Genomic DNA, 25496 nt, shown 5'->3' with positions numbered 1-25496 from the left:
GCGAGAGGAGGCGGCTTCTCCCATTGCGTCTACAGGGCGGGGCTAACAGAGTGAGCGCGAGGCTCTGCTCTTCCCTCATTGGCTGGCAATGCTAATGGGGGGGGGGGTAAGAAGAGGGTCCAGGATCTCTGCACAAGACTGTCAGAGGCCGACTTTTCAAGCCACGTGGGTAGGTAATTCATCTCCCCAAACGCGTTTGGCAGGCATTTAACGCTGGGGGCTTTTGTGGAGAGACATCCCTATCTTTGTTTATTTAAGCTACATAAACATGTAGGTAAAAAATTTGCGTCCAGTGGCACCTTGAAGACCAGCACGAAAGCTTACCCCTTAATAAAACGTAGCAGGCCTTTAGGGTATCACTAAACTCCGACTTTGTTCTCCTGTTTCAAACCAAGACGGCTAGTAGGTTGAATGTGGTGACAAGTTGTGATATCCTTTCGCTGAAGTAATCGCAGTTTTCTCTGATCTGACGAAGAGAGCTTTGGACTCATGAAAACTGTTACCCAGGATGATCTTGTGGGGGAGACAGAGTGATCATGAAGGCGGGATTCCCAGGGTGCGCTTCCTCTGTTGCAGACCATGTGTGCAGACTTGTGCAATTTCCCCAAATGAGGGAAACTGGATTAAAAATGTCAGATTGTCAGCTGCCTTTAATTCCATAAGAGAGAAACAAACATTTTAAATATCAAAATACATACTGGATTCCAATTTTGTTCTGCTGTCTGGCCACCTTAACATCTATGCTAAAATACAATTTGAATAGTGCTTAAGGTGCTACAAGGTCCTTGTAAATTTCAGATGGTGCAGGTGTTCTTGCCAAACTGACCAATCTTTTGAGAATTGTTTAAAGGTAAAGGTATCCCCTGTGCAAGCACCGAGTCATGTCTGACCCTTGGGGTGACGCCCTCCAGCGTTTTCATGGCAGACTCAATACGGGGTGGTTTGCCAGTGCCTTCCCCAGTCATTACCGTTTACCCCCCAGCAAGCTGGGTACTCATTTTACCAACCTCGGAAGGATGGAAGGCTGAGTCGACCTTGAGCCGGCTGCTGGGATTGAACTCCCAGCCTCATGGGCAAAGCTTTCAGACGGCTGCCTTACCACTCTGCGCCACAAGAGGCTCTTGAGGATTGTTTATGATTACACAAAAATCTACCGACAAGGATTCTTGCCCCTCATGTGGAATATAAGGGGCAACAATCCTTGTCCCCTGCCTACTTCCCTTCTCAGACTCCCCCTCCCCCATTCCCTTTCCCTCCTTACCTTTGGGTCTGGAAAGACTGGTAGCCACGGCGCCTGAGCAGCAAGTCCCAGCACTGAGGCCCACTTGCTGCTCTGGTGCTGCTGCCACTGCTGCAGGCCACCTAGAAGAAGAAGAGTTGGTTCTACCCAAAGGAGTCTCAAAGTAGCTTACATTCGCCTTTCCTCTCCCACAACAGACACCCTGTGAGGTAGGTGAGGCTGAGAAAGCCCTGATATTACTGCTCAGTCAGTGCTGTGGTGAGCCCAAGCTCATCCAGCTGGTTGCATGTGGGGGAGCGCAGAATCAAACCTCCTAACCACTACACCAAGCTGGCGTTCTCCCTAAGGTGGGACAATGGATCATGATCATTCCCGATATAGGAACCACACCAGTAGATATTCCACGTCAAAAATATGTGTGAGGGGTGCCTGGCTTGCAAAGGAAAGCTGAACTCCAGGCAAATTGAGCTTCACTTTCTCTGTTTCTGGGATCAGCATTTACATCATAATTAAATTGCTCTTTTTAGCTTCTTCACCCTTCCTCCCTTTTGTTGCATATTTCTCTCTCCTGCTGCTTATTTGTTTATTTACTCCCTGCATTTCTCTCCAATGGGACCCATTTTCATGGTTCTCTCTTGAGAGCAACTGTGTGAAGTACATTAGGCCAAGAATATGTGACTGGCCCAAAGTCATGCAGCAGATTTTTAAGACAATTTAAACCTGGATCTCCTAGATCCTAGTCTCACACTAACTACAATACTCAGTGATTACATGCTTCTCCATTTGTATCGTGGATTCATGGAGGAAACACCAGGATTACTGTGCAAATGAACAGCTCTTTATTGAGATCTCAACAAGGGAAAAAAGAATCTGTCCAATGGCTTAATCATCCCCCTTGGCAGCCCTACTGACCTCCTCTCCCTGCGGTGGTCAGGAGCAGACTGCCAGCGATGTCTCCAGATTGCCCCTGGCTGGGCTGGGCTGGGTGGGTGGGTTGGAAGGTGCTTTGTGGCTTCCAATTGGCCCCTCACCCAACTGGCTGGAATTCTTGTCAGTCTGGGTGAGGGGCCAATCAGTGCCTTCCACTATACTGGACTGACCCTGCCCCTTTCTCCTCCCACTTAGGCCTTAACCAATTACCACTTCGAGCGCTTTACAGATAATAATTGGAAATGCACAAAAATGTCCATACCTCCACAAAGTGGTATTAATAAACTCAATATTTTCACTCAATGTGCTCTTTCTGTAACATAAATGTAACTGTTAGAACAAATGTTGAACCATAACTTACTGCCAAAAGTCTATGCATGCATATGTTACCGTATTGTTAATCTACTTGAAATATAATTAGGCGAAAAATGCTCTCATGGTGTGGAGCGTCGAGGCTGTAAGCTCTTGGTCTGAAATTATCTCATTCGGCTGTGTTCATTTATTTGGCTGAAGCATCTGAGTCAGTAATACCTGGCTATACAAATTTAAAGAGACATGAGTCACCAATTTTCACCCCATCCATCACCTAATGATCTACATATTATAATCTGCATACGTGTATATCCCAGTATAAGAAATTTAAGGAAGTGTCTTAAATTTTGTGTTTTTGGGATCGTCCACTTTCTTCTTGCAGCCTTTATTGTGATTTCGACATGAGTACAAGTTGTAGCAGGCAGCAACAAGACTGAGAATCTCTCAGAAAACCCCAGCATTCAATCACTTTCCATTGGCCCCTGAGCTCTCTCCCATGAAAATCACCACCAATATGCCCATCGCATGGGGCCATCAGTATGTTACAGTTAGATGGATGTTCTCACCATGTTTTGTTCCATTATTATATTGTTCTACTGTTATGACTGTATTGCTATTGTTCAATTTATCATGTTTTGTACTGTTTTCCTCCAGTTCCATGTAAGCTGCCCTAAGCCTCAGGGAAGGGCAGTATATAAATATAATAAATAAAAAGATATATTCATAGCAGACAATAGATCTTCCCGCCAGTGTGTGTGAATGGCTAGATCAAATTATTAAATTGATATAAACCATTTGGATCCAGCAGACAGGATCCGTGCTGTGCATTAGTCAATGACGTGTGTGCTTGGATCCTGCCTCGGACCTCAAGCTCGATCCTCTGCAGATCCAAATTCACAACACCCCCCCCCAACATGTTCATAGCCTGTAGTTATATGTTTCATAGATACTGACTGACCTTGGGCCAAGCTTGACAGATGAACAATTGAAACCTAAAGATGCTTTGAATTACTGAAGGGAAATACATTGTTTTTTTTAAGGACTGGTGTAAAGGAATAGTATGATAAGATATTGCACTGATACCATCTGATTTGTAAAACAGAAGGAAGTTGCATATTCTACAGGCTTGTTATAAAGACAAATGAAACAAACCAGTCAGAAAGACTGTGAACTATTTGAAATGATGTAAATATTATGAGCCTCTTATATGAGCCTCTTGTGGCGCAGAGTGGTAAGGCAGCCGTCTGAAAACTTTGCCCATGAGGCTGGGAGTTCAATCCCAGCAGCCGGCTCAAGGTTGACTCAGCCTTCCATCCTTCCGAGGTCGGTAAAATGAGTACCCAGCTTGCTGGGGGGTAAACGGTAATGACTGGGAAAGGCACTGGCAAACCACCCCGTATTGAGTCTGCCATGAAAACGCTAGAGGGCGTCACCCCAAGGGTCAGACATGATCCGCTGCTTGCACAGGGGATACCTTTACCTTTACCTTTAAATATTATGAGTTAAGGTTTTCTATTTAGTGTAGTGGACTTTAAAAAGCCCACCTATAACTGAACAAAAAAATGTTTCCCTTTTTTATGGAAAACAGCAGTAGGCGTTCAGTGCTTGGTACAGGTCAGGATTGGTATACTTTGCAGTAGAGAGTTCCACTTTTAAATGCTTGCCTCATTGGTCTGTCTGTAGGATCTACCTTCAAGACCAGCTGTAATGATGCTACCTGATGCAGCAAAGTATCACTTTCCTTGGGAGGTAAACTTGGAGTCATTCCCTGAAAGGAAGACCCTCAGAACATTTGGCAGGTTTGTGCACTGCTATTTATTTTATTCTTCAGTTTGTATCCCACTGCTCCCACGTAGTGGCTTGTGGTGGAAAACAGTCTTGCACAATAAGATCCCATAAAATACATAAACCTCATTAAAACCCTACCCAAAGCAGCAGCTTAACTCCCTTCCCCCATGTGCTGCCTTGCCAGGACACATTTACTCATATGGGTTGTTGTGTCATGACCGGAGCCCACAAGCCAGAAATCAGAGACCAGTCCAGGAGGTCAGGAGCCAGGGAGAGAGTCAAAACACCAACCAAATTTGGGAGCAGAGTCAGAGCCAAGCCAAGGCTCATAGAGCTGGAACGTGGTCGGAAGACAACTCAGGGGTCATAAAGCTGGAGTGTGGTCTGAAGACAAGCCAAGGGTCTGGAACCAGGAGCCACAGGAACAGAACATCACTGTAGCGAATCAGAACAGGACATGTCTGGGAAGATGGGCAAGGTAATACATGTGTTGCACCCATGTCACACCCATCTTCTAAACTAGCTCTCCCCAACCTGTGGGCCGTGGACCACATGTGGTCCGTCGACTAATTGGAGGTGGGCCTTGAAGGACGCCTTCTCCCCCCCCCCCCGGCCCTTTACTTCATCCCCCCCCGGCCCTTTACAACACACTTTGGGTGTCATTGTCTCCCATCACTCCCAGATAGGACCATCTTGTTACAGAGAAACAAGCTCAGGGTTCCCATTGATTTGTCATTGTCATGAGTTAAAATTTCCATGAAAATAAAATGTTCCTTATGTTCATTGTTGTGGCGTGTCTGTATCTTATTTTGAAGGGATGTTTAAACATTACCATAGCGATCAGAGAGCGTTAGGGCAGTGGTTGATAGTAGAGGAGTAATCTACCCCCCCCCCACCGGGCTTCAGTAAAATTGTCAAGCGTTGAGTGGTCCCTGGTGATAAAAAGGTTGGGGACCACTGTTCTAAACTACAGTCAATCTGGGTGGGGCACCCCTCAGTCAGAGGACTTGCAAACGGCTCTAATCATTGTTGGAGGAAGCTGGTACAGCTGGACCCCATCCTCCCTGAAAGCAAGCTAGCAAGCATGCTGATTATCCGGCAGATGTCAGAGTAGATTGCCTCCTCTGATGCTGCCATTCAGGGCTTGCTGGGGCACTGACCTGAGGGTTGCCAGTGTTGTTCCTCTGGACTGGTGGATGCTTTATCCAAGAGCTTGACATAGTGGGGCTGGGTATCAGCCTGGCTGGGCTCAGGCTGGTCATCATCATCAGGCAGGTCTAAGGCTGAGTCTCCTGGTGGCTCTAGGAGCGGCTTGAGCGACCCCTTCAGAAAAGTGCCCTCTAGCGCCAGTGCCAACACTTCCAGACAATAATTCCAACACCAATGGTGATAATGTTGTCAATTATGGTCTCAGGTTGATCGGTTTGGGAATCAGTTCATGGGGACGGGTTTCTGGGAGGCCCAGCAGGTGTTGTTGGTATGGTCGACCTCAACCAAATGCCTGGCGGAAGAAGCTCTGCAGAACTGTGGTAGCTCATGCATTGCCCTGATCTTTTCAGGGAGCTCATTCCACCAGGTGGGGACCAGGACAGAGAAAGCTCTCGCCCTGGTTGAGGTCAGCCATGCTTCTTTAGGGCCAGGGAGCACCAGCCAGTTGAAAGTGTCAGAGCATAGCGCTCTTCTGAGGATATAGACAGGGAGGCAGTCCCTCACGTACACTGGGCCCTGAGCGCATATGGCTTTAAAGGTGATTACCAAGACCTTAACTCTGATCCAGAATTCAATTGGTAACCAGTGTAGTTGTTCGAGATCGGGCCGGATGTGGGTCCTCCATGGTGTTCCTGTGAGGACCCTGGCTACTGCATTCTGGACCAGTTGTAGTTTCTGGATCAAGGTTAAGGGTAGGCCTGTGTAGGGCGAATTGCAGAAGTCCAGTCTGGAGGTGACCATTGCATGCATCATAGTGGCTAAGCATTCTGGGGTCAAGTAGAGCACTAGTAGCTTGGCTTGGCTCAGGTGGTAGAATGCCAGCCACACTACTCTTGTGCCCTGTGCCTCCATAGAGATGGAGGCATCGAGGATCATGCCCAGGTTCCTGGCGGGTGAGCCAGTGATATCCGAGCACTGTCCAGGTTGGGCAAACACGCTTCCTCGCTTGGACCCTTCCTGCCCAGCCATAGAACCTCTGTCTTTGAAGGGTTGAGTTTCATACAACTCTGCTTGAGCCCCCTTGTCACTGCATTGCTCCCGCATGCACGTTTTCACCACCAGGGGAAGCTAACATGCATGTGCGGCAGCTCCGCGCATGCGCGTTTGTGTCTGCTGGCATGCCAGCGGACACGCCTGCCTCTTCCCCCCCTCTCGCAGCAAGAAGCTAGCCGGGCCGCAAGCGAAGCATCCGCCTTGGCGGCCGCTTATCTCACAGCCTGGTGAGCTTCTCGCTGTGGGGGGGAGGCAGGCGTGGCCGCCGCCGGCCCATTACTGAGGCCTTCACGGCCCGGTACCAGGCCGCAGTCCGGGGGTTGATGACCCCCGCCCTAGAGGAGAGGCACCAGGGGGCGCTAGCGTGTATGCACGGTGCCCTGGCTGCTGGCTCTTCTCCACCCCCGGAGCCGGTCCTCAACCATAAAAACGTTGGGGACCGCTACACTAGGGCACTGAGTGACCAAACTATCCTAAATCATTGTACTGGGCGTGACTTTGCATACATGATGGAAGTTGAGTAAAAATTGCATTTTACTTCGCAGCCTTCTCATAGGCTTTCATGTGCATTCTATAAGATGATCTCAGTGCTTCAACGTGAGTCTTCCTCCAAATTGCTCTAGTTGTCTCAGCTCCTATTTCTTCTTGCAGACTCTTCTTTGTACCAGGAAGCCCTCTAGCGACAAGGGGCAGAGAGGATGTTGGGGAGCAGTCTCGTCAATAGTAGCCAGCATCGTGTCATTCCAGTTGCTCACTGGTCCATACAGATAAATGTCGGGAGGCATTGGGTCCTGCAGAGCATTTAGGGAATCAATTTGAATCCATAACTCTTTGTGAGTGAGCAAAAATCTGCTTGCACCAATCTGAAATGGAGGCAGCAACCGTAGCTGAGCCTTCAAAGCATAGTGGTCTGACCATAGCATGGCATTTGCCATGACCAGTTCCATATCCAACCCTGGAATGAAAATGAGTTCCAGGGTGTGACCTGCCTGATGGGTAGGGCCAATAACAAATTGCAAGAGCCTTAGTGTGGCCATGGTTGACACCACATCCAGCCCATTGCTGGAAGGCAGGATCTTGGCATGGATGTTAACGTCCCCCAGAATTAGTAGTCTGGGGAACTGTAATGACCAGGCCACCACTGCCTCCAGCAGGGCTGGCAGAGCATCTGGTGGTGTATTGACCACACTGTATACCACCTAGATGTCCACTTTCTCGGTTGCGCTCCACCCTAGGCCAACACGTTCAATTCCTGGAATTGACAGGGCAGGAAATGCATTGAAGGAGAAATCCTCACAGGTTAGGGTTTCCACCCCTCCTCCCTGCCCCACAGTCCACGACTGATGGAGGACAGAGAATCCAGCAGGGGCTAGTTCTTTAAGGGCGATTGTTGCACCTGCCCTCGCCCAGCTTTCTGTCACCCAAGCCAGGTATACTCTGTGCTCTGCAAAGTATGCTTGCAGAGTAGGGGCTTTGTTGTTGATCAACCTGGCGTTGCACAGCATCAGTGTCGGAGGCAGGTTTTTCACCTTTGCCTCCACCCTAATGACCCCAGAGATGTGACAGAGGTTAGAAGGGGATCTAGCCTGACCACACCTCAAATCCCTTAGAATCATACAATCATATAATAATAGAATTGGAAGGGACTCATGGGTCATCTAGTCCAACCCCCTGCACTATGCAGGACACACTCATCCCAATTGTTCATCCACTGTAACCTGCCACCCCTTTGCCTTCACAGAATCAGCCTCTCCGTCAGATGGCTATCTGTTTAAAAATTTCCAAAGATGGAGAACTCACCACCTCCCGAGGAAGCCTGTTCCACTGAGAAACTGCTCTAACTGTCAGGAACTTCTTCCGGATGTTTAGATGGAATTTCACCCCATTTGTTCTGGTCTGTCCCTCTGGGGCAATTCTGCTCTATCCTCCATATGGCACCCTTTTAAATACTTGAAGATGGTTATCAAATCCCCTCTCAGTCTCCTCTCTAGGCTAAACAGACCAAGCTCCCCCAACCTTTCTTCATATGTCTTTGTCTCCAAACGCCTCACCATCTTTGTTGCCTTCCTCTGGACACGTTCCAGTTTGTCAACATCCCTCTTCAACTGGGGTGCCCAAAACTGAACACAGTACTCCAAGTGAGGCTGAACCAGAGCAGAGTAAAGCGTATCACCTCTCATGATCTGGACACGATACTCCGTTTGATACAGCCCAAAATCCCATTTGCCTTTTTAGCCACTGAATCATACTGCTGACTCATGTTCAATGTATGGTCTACTAAGACTCCTAGATCCATTTCGCACATGCTACTGCCAAGACAAGTCTCCCCCATCTTATATTGGTGTAAAGTTTTCCTAAATGGAGAACTTTACATTTGTCCCTATTGAACTTCATTTTATTCAGTTTAGCCCACTTCTCGAGCCTATCAAGATCATCCTGTGTTCTGTTGCTGTCTTCAGTTTTGTTTGCTACCCCTCCCAGTTTAGTATCGTCTGAAAATTTAATAAGTATCCCCTCTAATCCCTCATCCAAATCATTTATAAATATGTTGAACAACACAGGACCCAGGATAGATCCCTGGGGCACTCCACTTGTTACGCTTCTCCAAAAGGATGTTGAACCATTAACAAGTACCCTTTGGTTACGATCAGTCAACCAGTTATCGGTCCACCTGACAAGAATGACGATCCATACCACATTTTACCAGCTTGTCACCAAGAATATCATGTGGAACCTGATCAAAAGCTTAAACTGTGTCCACCGAATTCCCCTGATCCAGCAAGGTAGTCACTTGACTCGTTCTTGTGAAACCCGTGCTGAGTCTTAGAAATCACAGCTCTCTGTTCCAGTTGCTCAAGAACCGACTGGTTGATGGTACGTTCCAAAATTTTGCCAACTGCAGATGTCAAGCTGACAGGTCTATAGTTACCGGGATCCTCCTTTTTCTCTTTCTTGAAGATGGGGACATTTGCCCGCCTCCAATCATCTGGCACCTTGCCTGTTCTCCAAAAAGTTTAAAAAATAATAGACAGAGGTTCAGTGATGACATCTGCAAGTTCTTTTAGTACCTTTGGATGTAATTAATCTGGCCCAGACGACTTTGTTTCATTTAAAGAAACTAGATGTTTATGGACTGCCCCCACAGTGAACCTAGACCACCATATCCATCCCCCCTCCCCCCATTGTGTTAGATTTTTGCCACACTGAGCACTAGTTCCCTCACAAGAGAAGACTGAGGAGAAATTAATTTAGACCTTCATAAAGATACATGGCACAGTACTTATGAGGTCAAACTCATTATGTATGTTTAAATTAATACCCTGTATGTGCTGGACTAGTCAGGGAGAGGCTACCCCTCCCTAGAATACTAACTTTATGATTTGAGATTTTAATCAGATGATGTATTTAAATATATAATAACCACAAGTATTTATTTGGTTGTACAATATCATGAGGTGTTCCGTATGCTATCTTGACTGTAAGTATCAGCTCCAAAGCTTTCTGTTCAGCAATTATTTTGGCCGGAAAGTATGCTGGAAACAAAGCATACTTATTCCCAAGTAAAGCTGTTGAGCATCAGATTATCAAGAATAATAAGTATTCTTGAATGAAATGTAATTTGTGGGTTAACATTATTAATAGTTGAGCTTTTCTTACTACATAAATTTAAACAATAGGTCTGCACAACTGCCAAAGCCTATTTATATTCTGTTAGCCATCTTCTATACTTTATGTAGAAAGTCAAATCCTGCGGGCTTCACATTACTGTTTATTAGACTATTGATATCAGGTAGAACTGATTTTATCCATGTTGACAACTATTTGTTCCCTAGATTGCTACTGTGTAATAGCAGGATTTGCGTAGATCTTATTGTTGGGTGTCAGGATCTTAGTCTAGATAGGCCCATATCAGCCATGTCTTTGTGGATCACTGTTTTCAGTGATCTTTCCATACTCATAAAGAAGAGCATCTTATCTTTGGACATGTGGGGGAACAATGTGGCCCAAAAGGGGTAGCCAATAGGTTGGAGTGCTGATGGTTCTAGTTGTGTTGAGTTGGACATCAAATTTGTGGACGTGGAGGCTGTTAAGCCACACTGTAGCACTGTAAACACCAACTCCAAAGCTGGTCATCTGTACCACAAAGCTTGGTCATCTGTACCAAGCTGTACAACATAATTTCTGGAGAATGTTGTTTCACATCTATATTTTCACTGCTGCATTGGTAAAATGGTTTCTATAGCTCAAGGTCCTGTCCAAGATAATGCCAAAGTACTTAGGTGTATGGTTGGATACCATTAAGGTAGATATTCAGTTCATAGTTGGCAAGATTATTATTGAGATGAAAAGAAGAGCATTCTGTTTTTCCTAACTTAGGATAAGACACTATTTATTGTAATTGTCAGCCAAAATTTTGAGGTCCCCAGTCCGTATTTCCTCAGTCCTCTCAGTTGATTTGTGCTTTACTCCAATTGCTATATCATTGGCATATGCAAACTTCCAGGATATTATCTTGGGAACATCAGAGATATATAGATTGAAAAAAACTGGAATGAAGACTGAGCCCTGGGGTAGACCTTCAGTGTCTTCTGTTTGCTGATTGACTGACCCATAATAACTTAGAAAGTCTTATCATTCAGCATGGTATTTAGGAGCCAAAATAATGTCCTGCGGAGGAAAACTTGTAGAAACTTGTACAGCAGACTATCCCTCTAGACCAGTGGTTCTCAACCTTTTCTTTGCCGCAACCCCAACTTCAGCGCCGAAGCCCAACGGGGACCCAGCCAGAGGAGCTGCAAACTAGTGCTGCAGAGGTGCTTCCACTGGCCCTCCCAGCTGTGGCCATGGGTGACCCCCTGCAGGAGGTGACGGGAGGGGGGCAAGGGTTCTGCCCAGGGGAGGGGGCTGCGGCTGCTGCTGCCACCGCATCCATATTGCTTGCTGTCCTGCTCCGGGCCAGACTTGGGCATGTGTCTTGCTCCCTTGGCTCGCTGCTTCTTTTCTTTCATCCTTCTTTTAACCGTGGGGGGTTCCGCGGCGGCCCTGCTGCAGGGAATTGCCGGCTGGAGTCAGGTGGAATGGGGCGACTTTGGACTCGTGGGGGGAGGGGGTCGCTTTTTTGCCAGCTCTGAAAGAGCTGAGTGAAGCATTTTGGCGCATTCCTTGGCAGGGGCTGGTGCAACCCTCTGGGCAGGCAGGGCAGCTGCACAAGGAGCCACTGGGATGCTGGAAACGCATGTGCGCACGCATGTGCGCACGCATGTGCACAACAGTCGAGGCGGCATGGAGGCAGCCATTGCCATGGCTCCGCCACCTCTGCCCGCCACCACCACTGGCCTCCACGCACTGCCGCCTGCCACTGTGGCAGCAGGCAACCTGGCAACCCCAAATGGGGTCCTGACCCCAAGGTTGAGAACCACTGCTCTAGACTGTGTCATAAGCAACCGTCATATCAATGAAAACTGCTGATGTCTTAAGATACTTCTGATACCCTGCCTTAATTAAAGTTGCTAAGCTGAGAATCTGGTTGTCACAACTACAATGGGGTCTGAATCGTACTTGTTGTATAGGGTCATGCTTGCTAATTCTGTCACTGATTCTGTTAAGGATTTGTCTTTTAAGGAGTTCATAACAGGAGCTCAGAAGGGAAATAGGTAATTTTCCACCAGATATTTTGGTTTCCCAGGTTTCAGAATAGCAACTATTTTTTGCTTACCTGAATTCCCATGGGAGTCTTCCTGGTCTCATACTGTCAGTGCAAAACTTTGTGAGCCACTTCTTAGTGAATGTGCTGCTGTTGATCAGGATAATTATGGATGCAGTCAATTACTGGTGACTTTTCACTCTTAATGTCCTTCAGTGCCTTGGAAATCTGTCCGAAATCCCCTAACAGCTTGTAGTCTTCAGAGCAGATATGTTTCAAAATCTGCAGTTTATTTTTATCCTAATTGTAAAATCATGAATTTTTGGAGCTCTGGATAGGCATACCAGTTGAGCTACCTGGTTTGATGTTACCTGCGATTTTCTCAGACCACAGGTGGGCTACAATAGGCTCCTGCTAGAATGCCTGAAATTCAAATTTGCAGTCACTTTGGTCCATTTTTTTGTCTACATGCAGCACTGAGTTCATCATCTACTTCTGGGCCTTTGCTGTCAAGTAAATTTTGTCACAGACTCTTGCTCTGATTTTATTTATTTATTTATTTGTTTGTTTGTTTATTTATTTATTTATTTAGATTTCTATACCGCCCATTTCTTTGCAGCTCTGGGCGGTTTACACAGAACATTATAACTTACATGGAACATTATATAACATCAAAACAACTTTAAAAAACATCAAAAGATTACAAAACCACAATTATAATATAATAACAATTAACAGTAACTTTGGGAGAGTCATGGGCAGGCGTCTGGGGGGACCAGCAGGTGTTCTGAGTCGGTCGGCCTCAAGCAAATGCCTGGTGGAAGAGCTCCCTCTTGCAGGCCCTGCGGAAGTTCGGGCAGGGCTCTGATCTCCTCAGGGAGCTCGTTCCACCAGGTGGGGGCCTGGACCGAGAAGGCTCTGGCCCTTGTTGAGGTCCGACGCGCTTCTCTGGGGCCAGGGATCCGCAGCTAGTTGGAGGTGGCAGAGTGTAAGACTCTTTTGGGGGTATAGGCAGGAAGGCGGTCTCTCAGATACACTGGGCCCAAACCGCGTATGGCCTTAAAGGTGATTACCAGAACCTTAAGCTTAATCCAGAATTCAACTGGGAGCCAGCCAAGTTGTTGGAGTGCCGGCCGGATGTGGGATCTCCATGATGTTTTAGTGAGAATCCTGCCGCAGCATTCTGTACCAGTTGTAGTTTCCGGATCAAGGATGAGGGTAGGCCTGCGTAGAGCGAGTTGCAGAAGTCCAGCCTAGAGGTGACCGTTGCATGGATCACTGTGGCTAGGTGTTCTGGGTCCAGGTAGGGCGCTAGTAGCTTGGCTTGGCGGAGGTGGTAGAAGGCCAGCCGCGCTCTTTGTGACCTGGGCTTGTGCTATTTCAGCTTGTGCTATTATTGTGCTATTTCAGACCAACACGGCTACCCATTTGAATCTAGCTCTAGGATTGCAAGTCAATATTGTGAGAAAGCCTTAAGAGCATGTCTGGCTATAGACAAGGGTTGACTTCTCTGGACAGATGAAATAAATGTTAAAACAGGGTTGGCCTTTCTATTCCATGCCACCAACCTGAAGGTGCCTCTGTCTTCAGTATTAAAAATGTTATGCAAGTCATGTTCTTTGGTGCAGTCAACAAGTGTCTCACTGTTCTTATCATTATGATCATATATCTCCAGTCTCTATTGTAGAGATATGCAGTTAATAATAAAAATGGTGGGGCGCTTTTGACTGGGATGAAGAACATGGCTTTTATCTCATTTTCAGGCCTGGGTTTGGTACCAAAACAGCTTTAGTTGCACTGATGGGTGATTTTTGTTTAAAGCTGGACAGGTGACAGCTTTCCCTGTTGAGACTGTTGAACTACTTGGGAATCTTTGATATAGTTGACCATTCAATTCTTATCCATTGACTTCATATAATACTAACTCCATATTTAGTATTAAGAACTTAGGCTTTCAGTGGTTTAACTCTTTTCTGTCTGACCAGACATTAAGAGTCTCCCCCGGAGGTGTAGAATCTTCTTTCTTTCTTTCTTTCTTTCTTTCTTTCTTTCTTTCTTTCTTTCTTTCTTTCTTTCTTTCTTTCTTTCTTTCTTTCTTTCTTTCTTTCTTTCTTTCTTTCTTTCTTTCTTTCTTTCTTTCTTTCTTTCTTTCTTTCCTTCCTTCCTTCCTTCCTTCCTTCCTTCCTTCCTTCCTTCCTTCCTTCCTTCCTTCCTTCCTTCCTTCCTTCCTTCCTTCCTTCCGCCCTCCCCGAAGACTCAGGGTGGTTTACATCAAACAGGAACACTACAGATAAATCTGTGTTTATAACAATAATACAGACATAACAGTGAATAACATGGTAGAACGGTGAAATACTGAGGAGAAGTCAACTAATGCATACCGATGAACCTGTGGGTTGGATGGATCGGCAGTTATTACCATAGGAGGGAGGCTCGGGGGCCAGTGGGAAGCAGTTGATTCAGGTCAACATCAACCAAATGCCTGGCAGAGGAGCTTCCTTTTGCAGACCCTGTGGAACTGTTCAGGTGGGATACCACAGGATTTTATTTTGTTTTCTATGCCCTTGGAACTTTGGGACACCAAGCTCTATTCATTATGAAAGCCTTCAGATGCATTCTTGGTTCTAAACTGTTTTTTGAGATTGTGATCAGGTAGCTAAAGCAGAGCAAACTGAAGCTGAATCCAGACAAGACAGATGTAATATTGGTTGGGAAGGCTGATACTTTAGTAGAACTTAATCCATTTGTCCTAGATGGAGTTAAACCCTGCCTTGCTGTTTGACCTGTCAACTGTATCCTTTTTACCAAATTTCTCATTACCTAGACTCAGCTGATCCATGTTTCTGTAACCTAACAGTTTGATTACTTCAACGAGCTCTACATGGGGCTGCCCTTGAAGGTGATCTGAAAGTTACATCTGATCCAGAATTTAGATTGATGTTAGGGTGCCAGAAACATAGGGTACCCATTTTGAAACAGCTTCTTTAGCTGCCTGCCTGTTTCAAAATTTAATTCAAGGTGTTGGGTGTGACCCTTAAAACCCTTCATGATCCATCTGTCTGAAGGACCATATCCATCAATATGTCCTTGTGCACCAACTGCCACCATCAGACAGCCGTCTGTTGGCTATCTCACCACTTAAGGTGCCCCATCTAGCATCAACCAGAGCTCCACCTCTGTGGAATGGGCTCCCTGAAGAGGCAGGAGGGGGCCCTTCCTCAGAGGTCTTCAGGAGGCATTGTAAAGCCTATCTGCTTACCAGACCTTTTCAGGGGTCATCTTCTAAGGGGGGGGGGAATTACAGATTTAGAGTTTGCTACATTATTTTTGGCTGTAATAGAAAATGCTTTCAACTGTTACTGTAGACCGGGGGTCATCAACCCCCGGTTCGCGGCCCGGCACCTTGGCAGCGGGCAGTGGCTCCCTCTCCCTGCCCCCCTCAGCGAAAAGCTTGCCAGGCCCCAAGCAAATCGGCGCCAAACTGGGTGCAAACGTGCATGCTGGGAGCTGCCGCGAATGCGCGTTTGCGCCCACTGGGAAAAGCGCACATGTGGCAGTTTGATGAATGTGCGAATGCGCAGAGCTGCCGTGTGTGCATGTTTGCACCCCTGCCGGGAGTGCAAATGCACATGCGTGGCAGCTCTGCGCATGCACGTTTGCGCAGGGCTGCAGCGCCCCTGGGTCGCCCCCCACCCCTTGGTAGCGGGCCGCAACAAGAAAAAGGTTGCGGACCGCTGTTGCAGACTATCTTGAACTATGTTTGAAATGTAACTTTTTTTTTTTCAGATTACACTCTTATGATTTGGTCAGCTCCAAAGCTATTTTAACAGCTCAGCACAATTCAGTTCATCACATCTCGGTCTGTACCAAGTTTGTGGAACCATTCCAAGCCCAGCTGGGGTCTGTATATCTTGTCCTGGGAGAAACTGAACTTTGGAATGGTAAGATCAGAGTTTCTTTCATCCATGGTGTGGTCACATCCTACTTCCCCGAGGCCAAGTCCACACAGACCTCAGAGAAGAGGGTGGCCCACGAGAAAGGTCAGAACAATTACAAAACCCAAGGAACTAGATAACCCAACTTCCTTGTTTGGTAGTACTGCCACCACCTCTGAATGGTCCCCAAGCATTCAAGACCCAGAGGCAGTCTTGAAGCCTATCAGGGGCTTATCAGGGAACTTGGCTCTGTCCAGAGACAAGACCCACGAGACAAAAGGGTTTTTTTGGTAGTATAGCACAAGTAAGGCAGGCTAGGCTTCAACTTAGCTTGTTCCAGAATCAAACACAAGATTTTAAAAACTATTTTTATTTATTAAGGTGCACATATTTAAGTTATATACTAGCAGTGAAAAAAATAAGAACATTGTATTATATTTCTGACTAACACAAGATACTCATGAGAATGGCAAAGTTGTAAGACAGAGTTTCAAAGTCCAAAGTCCATAATACAAGTTGCCGGGGACACAAAGGTACAGACAAGGGTTTCCCCAAAATCTGAACAACATGGTGTTACAATAGAAGACCCTTATGGCTTATTTCCATGTGGGGTCTTGGGTACATAAACCAATCAAAAAGAAATTAACAATTTATTAATTGAGCAGTGGGGTTACTAGCATCAAGGTAGATGAGCCAATCCTAAAACAGATGATGTAATGCTGTCTCATCTAACTCAAAGCCTGTTCTCATTACTTGGGAACAACTGAAGCCAGTTGTCTTATCAGTATGTGTCAACAGTGTTAGGCTTCTCAAGGGCACAGGTGCAACTATTTGGCAATATATTCTTGCACTAAAAGAAGCAAAACTTTCTCATGTGGCTCGCTAAGAAATTCACAGGGCCGAAGCCTGAACCAAAGTTTCATGAACAGAATTTGAAGCCATTATTTCAGATTGTTCACATGTGATTATCTCACGTGTGATTATCTCAAGGAACAAGTACCTGCCTTTTGTAATGGCATTTCTGGTTGTCTACAATGCTGTCCAGGGTTAAACACTCTCATAACTGACAGGCATAAAAACTGAGATTATTCTCATGAAGTTCCTTTTGGCGGGGGGGGGGGGGGGGGACAGGGGTGGATATGCATTGTCATGCTGTTACCACTGGCAGAATATTACACTTGGAGAAACTTGCGCATTTTCTATCCATCACTGAGTAGTGATGTCAGACTGAACTTCCCCATGTACTGATGCCCAGTGATTCTGGTAGATGTCCATGCATGTACATGCTGTGGTTTTTACAAACATACCATGGTAAGATTGTTGTCCTTTTCGTCAAAGGGTTGCTTGGTGGACAGAACAATACTGATCTTTAAGGCTGAACCTGTTGTTTACTTGCCAGATTAAATCATAATCAGACTCTCAGCACCTGCTTCTTCTCTGGAAAGGTGTATTAGGAAAGGTTGATTTACAGGGGAGAAGTGAAACACAGGATGAGTGACCTTTCCCCCATGCATTTATTTTTCCTTATTAACCCCCCCACCTAACCTCCCATGCAACAAGGATTCCAAATCCATGGTGCTGTTGCAGGCATGCAGTAGGAAGCTGTGCTGGGGAAATAGCTGTTGTAGGGCAGGGGGAGGAGTTGAAGGGAAAGTGGTAAACAGCAAAAGAGTTAAAAATTCCTCCTTCTTACCAGGCAGAGGGGCTCTACTTTTTAGCACAGGAACATCAGTTGGGCGTGTGGTTGCCTTGTCCCTCCTGAATCACCGGCAGGGGTTAAAGGGAGATGGGGCTACCAGCTCCTGGAGATTTGGGTCTGGAGCCTGGGGAGGGGAGGGATCTCAGTGGGGTAGAAGATCATAGAACCCACAAAGCATCCATTTTCTCCAGGGGAATTGATATCTGTGGCTTGGAGATGAGCTGTAGTTCTGGAGGATTCCAAGATCCCTCCTGGAGGCTGGCATTGGCATTTAATTACACAGTTTAGCTAATAATATGTAATTCCATCCAGTGTGCTGAAAAAATGTGAGAACCCTGCAATAAAAATGGAAAATGTGTGAGTTTTTTTAGCACCATAATATTTGGGGTTCAAGTGTATATCTTATATAGGCTGGTGTGCCTGGAGGATAATTTTGTTTGAGTTGTTAATTATATTAAAGGACATTCTTGATAGCTTGCCAAGTGAGACTGGACGGCAATACCTTCTTGTGATGAATAATTATCATGAGAAGTAGTCTGTGGAATGCTTCACAGTTGGAATCTAAGGTACAGAGGCATGTGGCTTTTCTTATATAACAGCAAGTAGGACACAGTAGTTGTTTCATGCAACAGCAGTTGCTCTGGAAGTCAAGAAAGAACTGCAAAGCCAGTTTCTTGAAATTTTCAGGTATAGACAGAAGTCATTTCATAAGTGGACTGCTTAGTAATGATATCTACAAGTATATAATAGTCACAAATTGTCCGCGACATCATATTAAAAAGTTTGTTCTAGGTTTGGGATGGAAACAAGCCCCCTTCTCTTACTGTTCTTATCTTTAAACTCCGCCTGCGGCGCGGGGCACCGTGGACTAAATAATTCAGGAAGGGCTGTTGGGGAGGAGTTAGGGCGGGACCTGTCCGGGATAAAAACTCGGAGAGGGCCAATCAGGAGCCGCAAAGTGGCTCCTGATTGGGCCCCTCCGAGTGCCACTCGGGCCAAGCTCCCTATTGGCCACTTGGCCCGCCCCGGACTCTCAGCCCACACTCCGTCCCCAGATGGTTCACTGCAGGGAAAGGAGCAGGGCTGCCGCATCGAAGACGCGGCCGCCCTGCTCCTTTCCCGCCAGTGAACCATTGCCCTTCCCTCCTGACAAGGACTCCCTGCTAATAGCCACCCTGCAGGGTCGCCGCTGCCCAGGCCCTCCCGCAGCCTTCCCGCGATGGCGACGATTGTCCGTCCCCAGCCGCTGCCGCCCACCCCCTTCCCGAGCATCGCCGACTCCCGCGACAATGGCCCCACAAACGCACAGACCGCCAGCAAGCCCCTCCATCCCCAGCTACACGGCTGTGCTGCCGCACCCGCACCCCGCAACAAGGCCGCACGTCTACCAGATCACCTCCTTCGCCCACGTGGCCCCTGGACGCAAGGCCAGCCCCCTGCACTGCCTACGACACTTGCTCGCCGCTCCGATCACCGCCGCCACTCCCGGCGACCCTACACAAGGTGAGTCTCGCCGCCACACCCACTCCCAAACCGCCAGGCCGCAGCCCCGCCGAGCACACACACACGCCCACCCAGCCGCAAAACAACGGCCCGCCCATGCTCCGGAGCCCAAGGCAGCCTCCAGCCCCTTTTACACTTCCAGCACAAGCCTACCGGACTCGCCAGGGGGGAGGACGACGAAGCCTTCTGCAGACCCACCCACGGCGCGGCCCGCTTCGCACAGCCGTCCCATGCCGTACCCTCCCATGCAGAAGCCTTTTGCGCTTGGGGGGGGAATGCCATCTAGCGCCCATTTTATTACAATATAAAATGGGCTTTAAATCTAGTTTTGCATAATTTATCAGCAGTGTTCTAAGTCCATGCATCCCAGTACAGCGGCAGAAAAAATAACTGGATTAGGGTAGCTAGGCCTATATTCCTCAACAGACCTACTGTTAGCCTGCTATTTTCCAGATATCTGAAGTCACTGTATGACCTAAATTAAATAATATCCTTAACATCTAGGGTGACCCCACAACAATATAATCTGCCTGTTCCTGGTTTTCAGCAGCACTTCCTTAGATTGCACACATTATAACCAGTGCCAGATTTTGGACTAAGGCCAATATAAAAGTTGTGCTAATATGCCCCATTTTAAGCACTTGTGGGTGGGGGAGGGTGTCTGTGACCATTTCCCTCATCTCCCCCTTCCACACAATATTTCCTCTTTCTCTTCTCCTGGGTCCTCCCATTTCCCAGCTTCCTTCTTTTCTCCCCACTTACTAGCCATCCTTTACCTCAGTTATATCCCACTTTTCTTCTGAATTGGAACCTAAAGCAGCTTAAATCATTCCTCCTCACAACAACCCTGTGAGGTAAATTAAGCTGGGAAACTGACTGGCCCAAAGTCACCTAGCAAGTTTACAGCAGAGTGGGGGTTTCAACCTGGGTCTTATCACATCATCCAGTAGTCACTGCTCCACCTGGGTGAGTTGTGCAAATAGTTGCATGGTTACAAGTTCTCCCATGGTTGTTACTGGGTCTGGTCTTGAAAAGTCTATCGCTTATGCTGGAGGGAGGGGAACCAAATAGTCCTGGAAATTGCTTTTTACTGACAGAAATGAAGGGTTTAAGGATGGCAGTGTTGTGGTACTTATTCTCCTCCCCACATGATTTCCTTTTCCCCTCCTCCTGGCAATCTTTCCCTGTTTCCTTCCATCCCTTTCGCCCACCCACCCACCTATAATTTATCTCCTTCCCCCTTTTTCAGCTATGTTTATTATTTATTTATGCCATTTATTCATCACCTTTCTCCACAATGAGGAACCAGAGCAACTTTCATCACTCCCATCTCCTTAATTTTAACTTCACATCAACCCTGTACAGCAGGGGTAGTCAAACTGTGGCCCTCCAGATATCCATGGACTACAATTCCCATGAGCCCCTGCCAGCAAATCTGGAAGGCCGCAGTTTGACTACCCCTGCTGTACAGTAAGTTAGGTTGAAAATGGCCCAAGATCATCCAATGAGCTTTCATGAGAGAGTGATTATTCAAACCTGGTTCTCCCAGATCCTAATCTGAAAATCTAACCATTACACCACACTGGCTTTTATGGAATGGCTGCTATTAAACAGTCTCATGAAAGTCTCATGGTAGCATGTTGTCCAGTGGCTGCTGCCCTGCTTAGCCCCCCAATGGGTCCTCTCTTTAAAAATCTCTGGAACGCCTCCCCCACCCACCTTATTGATATGGACACTGGCTTGAAGGCTGGCAGTACTGTTGTGGTTACCACAGTGACCACTGAAGATGACATTAATTTGCAAACTCGTTTGCAAACTTTTTTTCCTGGTTTGCAGAGAGAACTATCTTGTCTGTTCCTGGCTCCAGTTTCAGGTTTTAAGTATCCACAGATTTGGCCACATCGAGATTTCAGTATATTGATTGAAGTTCCATTATTGACTGTGGAGAATGTCTGATTAAATTCACCTTTATGTTTACAGGTGAGGAGGTGGTACTAAAGGCCCGAGTGTTTACATGTGTAGAAGGGATAAACCTTCCATTGTTGGAGAAGGCCATATTGGAACAGAGAAAATATTTCCAGGAGAGACAGAAGCAGCTGAAGGGAAGCAATTCCTAGTTCAATTCTTTAGAAGAGATTTACTGCTGACAGACTTCTTGTTATATTGAACATAGCTGACTCATCCCTCGCCTTCATTCCCGTATCATGTGTTGTACCATTTTTCTTAAATATAATGTCCATTTTAAAGTACATCATGTTTTTATTGTACACAGAGTAAACATCTGAAAGGAAGTGTAATGAGACTGTTGGGACACTTTTACAAAGGAAAAATCAGAGAAAATTTAAATTCTGAGTTCATTGTTAAAATTTATTTTTATCATAGAATATATAAAGGTTTGATTCTTTTTTCCATTATTTCAAAAATACTGTGTATGAAGCATTAATAGATGTGTCTACTTCCAAAGAAGTATGAGTTTATACCATGATTCTTTGATACCATATGTCAGCTTCTAATATACAGATCTGCATGAGCTGTTTAAGCAACACAAACTGCATTCTAAACATGGTTGCGACAAGCAATGGGAAGCAATCTCAAAATACAGAAGCTAGTATTCATTCTCTGCTCAAGGATTCGGTAACTTAGTTCAGTCCTTTTCTACATGACCACTTTGGGAAAGGTGGTTGGCCGTCAAGCAGCTTCATAAATTTGTAGCACTACTGTACTGGATATTTACCCCAATAGGATGCTGACTAATATTAGTTGAGGGCATTTTTGGGATCCCTGCTGAACAAGCTAGTAGTAACCCTCCATAACTTGTTTGATTCCTGTAGTTTCAGTTTTATACTACCCATTATGCTCCTGTGGGATTCATGCTTGGTCCACAGGTAGTATTACAGGCTGCATTTTACTTATTCTTTTCTGGTCTTGAAAAGAGAGGGTGTTCCTGCAATGCCAAGTATAGTTCTTGTGTGACAAACTACTTATTTTGTTGCATTGTTTTTTCATATTTTAAATTGTAAGTTCCTGTACGTATCTCAGTGCATATACCTGCTATAAATAACATGAAATAAATAAAAGCATTGGCTACATTAACTGGTAGCTGCATTCGAATTCAAAAACTTTCTCTAGGTATGTTTCATTAGCTTCATCTAGAATCTTCTCAGGTGTTCAGACTTATGGCAGTCATATTATTCTTGATACCACTTAATGTTAGGTTAAATGTTTTAAAAAATCATGAGACAGTGGGAGCATAGCAGCTTTCCATAGTATCCCCGATTCTCCATGTTTCCTGATTAAGGGGAAAATGCTGTTCAAACAATTTACCATCTGATTTCAATGGTAACAACAGAAAGAAATACTTACAAAAATAGAAGCACATTCTTACATTTAAGTTATAATGAAAAGATTCACTTCAGAAAGGTTAACTCACTACAGCTCCAAGCCTAGGTAAGAGATTCCATGTAAGATGAAAGAGAAGATAAGCAAGGGCCAAAGAGACTCAACATCTAACCAATGAGAGGGTGCAGCTAAGTGAATCTCAGAGAGAGAGAGAGAGAGAGAGAGAGAGAGAGAGAGTTTCTCTTAACCCTTTCCCTCCCAGATCCTTTTGCATTCAGAGTTATAATAAACAACACTTAAATCATGCAATTAACCTTATCAAGGAAAGGATAGTGATGATTCCATCATGATAGTGGTACTCAGTAATAAAACAAAAAATATGCTTCTAGGAATCTCAGACCAAGATACGAAGGCTGTAAAAAATAACCCTGGTTGTGAAGTTAACCCTGAAAGATTAAATATTTAGGAGTGTATCTAGATAAAGGCCTAGACAAGCTATTTGATAATTACAGCAAGCTGTGGACAAAATTCCAACAAGGTTTTATGAGATGGTCAAGATTGAAACTATTATGGTCTGCTTGAACAGCTACAGTTAAAATGAGCATCTTACCTAAATTTAACTTTCTATTTCAAGTTTTACCACTACAAATCTCAGACATGTTCATAAGTGGCAATCCAAATTAACAAATTCATATGGGACAATAGAAGACCAAGAATTGCCTTTAAAGTACTGCAAGATATTTATTTATTTATTTACATTTTTATACCGCCCATTCTTTATGGCTCTGGGCTGTTTACATGGAACACTGCATAATTTCACATGGAACTTAATAACACTCTATAACGGGGGTCGTCAAGTCCACGGTACCGGGCTGCTGCTGGCCGTGGCTGCCTCCCTCCCGCAGCGAGAAGCTCGCCGGGCCACGAGCGAAGCGGCCGCCAAAGCAGGTGGCCAAAGGGTTCTGAATCTAAAACTGTATCTAAATGCTACAACATTACGCTTTTGGACTGGATTATAGACCCAGCATCTAGAGACTGGAAAAGGCAGGCTGGGAATGTTTTCATACTATTCTCTAGCCTATGAAGAAATTAAAGAAAAAAACAAAACCTAATTGCTGGGTTAGTACTATGTTGTATATATGGAATAAGTACAGCCAAAGACTCTCTCCTAATATATGCTTAAATCCCCAATAGAGGCTTATTTTAGTAAAGCTCAGCAAAGAAGAATGTTGTGCTTAAGCTATAAGGACGTAGTAACCCACCAAGGTATGCCAAAAAAGCCTACAAACATTGAGTAGTGATTCAATGGTTAGAATATAACCAACTTGTATCTAGATTTAAAGCAGAATTTCCAAACATTTGGTTTTCATTACACTATGGGTGCCTGTGTTGCTTTTTAAATGTTATATCTTCCATATTTTGGAGTGTTTTTTTTTTTGCATATTTTTAAAAAAATCTACAAGATGGTTCTACTTGTGGAGGTATTAGAGCGAAAGTGTTATTAGGCTCAGGCATTGCCCAGTAGGTGCCCATGAAAGACGTACACAAATTTTAACACACATATTGTTGCAGAATTGACTATGTTTCTGAGGGTTACATTTGGCTTTTCTGAGATGTAGCTTAAAGCTCTGCCTGAGATCATGTTGGGGACAGAAATAATGAAATGGGTGTTTGTGGGTGATAACACTGTGCTCTACAAATAATGCTGTCTCCGACTCTTTGTAAAAAAAGAAAAACCTATTGTCTTATGCAGCAAAAAGGTAATCCAGTTAAAATGATTTTGATTATTTATCTTCACTAGTTATCGATGGTAGTGTCAGAGTGCAGGTAGAAAATCTGTGATTCCAATTGTTCTGGCCTGCTTTCTGCAGTCTTTTGATATGGTTAGTAGATGTCTGGGCAGTGGTGTAGATAAAGCTGAAAATATATTTCCCTAATATTTGCTCAAAATCCTACAAGCTAGGCTCCAGCAATATGTGGACCGAGAACTTCCAAGAAGTACAGGCAGGATTTCGAAGAGGCAGAGGAACTAGAGACCAAATTGCCAACATACGCTGGATCATGGAGAAAGCTAGGGAGTTCCAGAAGAACATCTACATCTGCTTCATCGACTATGCTAAAGTCTTTGATTGTGTGGAGCACAACAAATTGTGGCAAGTTCTTAAAGAGATGGGAATACCAGAGTATCTTATTTGTCTCTTGAGAAACTTATATGCAGGTCAAGAAGCAACAGTGAGAAACTGAACATGGAATCACTGATTGGTTCAAAATTGAGAAAGGAGTTCGTCAAGGCTGTATACTGTCACCTTGCCTATTTAACTTGTATGCGGAGCACATTATGAGAAAGGCGGGATTAGAAGAGTCACAAATTGGGATCAAGATTGCAGGGAGAAATATCAGCAACCTCAGATATGCAGATGATACCACTCTAATGGCAGAAAGTGAAGAGGAACTAAAGAGCCTGTTGATGCGGGTGAATGAGGAGAGTGCAAAAGTTGGCTTGAAACTCAACATCAAGAAAACAAAGATCATGGCATCCGGCCCTCTCAATTTCTGGCAAATAGATGGGGAAGAAATGGAGATAGTGACAGATTTTATTTTCCTGAGCTCCAAGATCACTGCAGATGGGGACTGCAGCAAAGAAATTAAAAGACGCTTGCTCTTGGGGAGGAAAGCTATGGCAAATCTAGACAGCATCCTAAAAAGCAGAGATATCACCCTGCCAACAAAAGTGTGTTTAGTCAAGGCTATGGTATTCCCAGTTGCAATGTATGGCTGCGAAAGTTGGACCATAAGGAAGGCCAAACATCAAAGAATTGATGCTTTTGAACTCTGGTGCTGGAGAAGACTCTTGCGAGTCCCTTGGACTGCAAGGCAAACAAACCGGTCAGTCCTAGATGAGAT

General features: G+C 45.4%; 1 protein-coding gene across 1 annotated transcript; it reads left to right on the top strand.

Moving 5' to 3' along the window:
• Positions 1–16: 16 nt before the first annotated feature.
• On the top strand, positions 17–21502 carry TEN1 (TEN1 subunit of CST complex). Its single transcript, XM_077327747.1, has 4 exons — positions 17–169; positions 4166–4281; positions 15903–16057; positions 21234–21502. The coding sequence occupies exons 1-4, from the start codon at positions 89–91 to the stop codon at positions 21368–21370; spliced, it is 489 nt and encodes a 162-aa protein (XP_077183862.1). The 5' UTR covers positions 17–88; the 3' UTR covers positions 21371–21502.
• Positions 21503–25496: the final 3994 nt, after the last annotated feature.

The sequence above is a fragment of the Paroedura picta genome, chromosome 3, assembly GCF_049243985.1.
Source record: "Paroedura picta isolate Pp20150507F chromosome 3, Ppicta_v3.0, whole genome shotgun sequence".
Taxonomy (NCBI): Eukaryota; Metazoa; Chordata; class Lepidosauria; order Squamata; family Gekkonidae; genus Paroedura; species Paroedura picta.
This window is presented reverse-complemented; position numbering and strand designations above follow the sequence as displayed.

What these genes read in the sequence shown, in the direction of transcription:
- TEN1 (XM_077327747.1), top strand. Translation starts at nt 89, where the DNA reads ATGCTAATGGGGGGGGGGGTAAGAAGAGGGTCCAGGATCTCTGCACAA. An exon ending in ACCCTCAGAACATTTGGCAG is followed by an intron (nt 4,282 to 15,902) that starts GTTTGTGCACTG and finishes TTTTTTTTTCAG; the next exon opens with ATTACACTCTTATGATTTGG. An exon ending in AGAAACTGAACTTTGGAATG is followed by an intron (nt 16,058 to 21,233) that starts GTAAGATCAGAG and finishes TTATGTTTACAG; the next exon opens with GTGAGGAGGTGGTACTAAAG.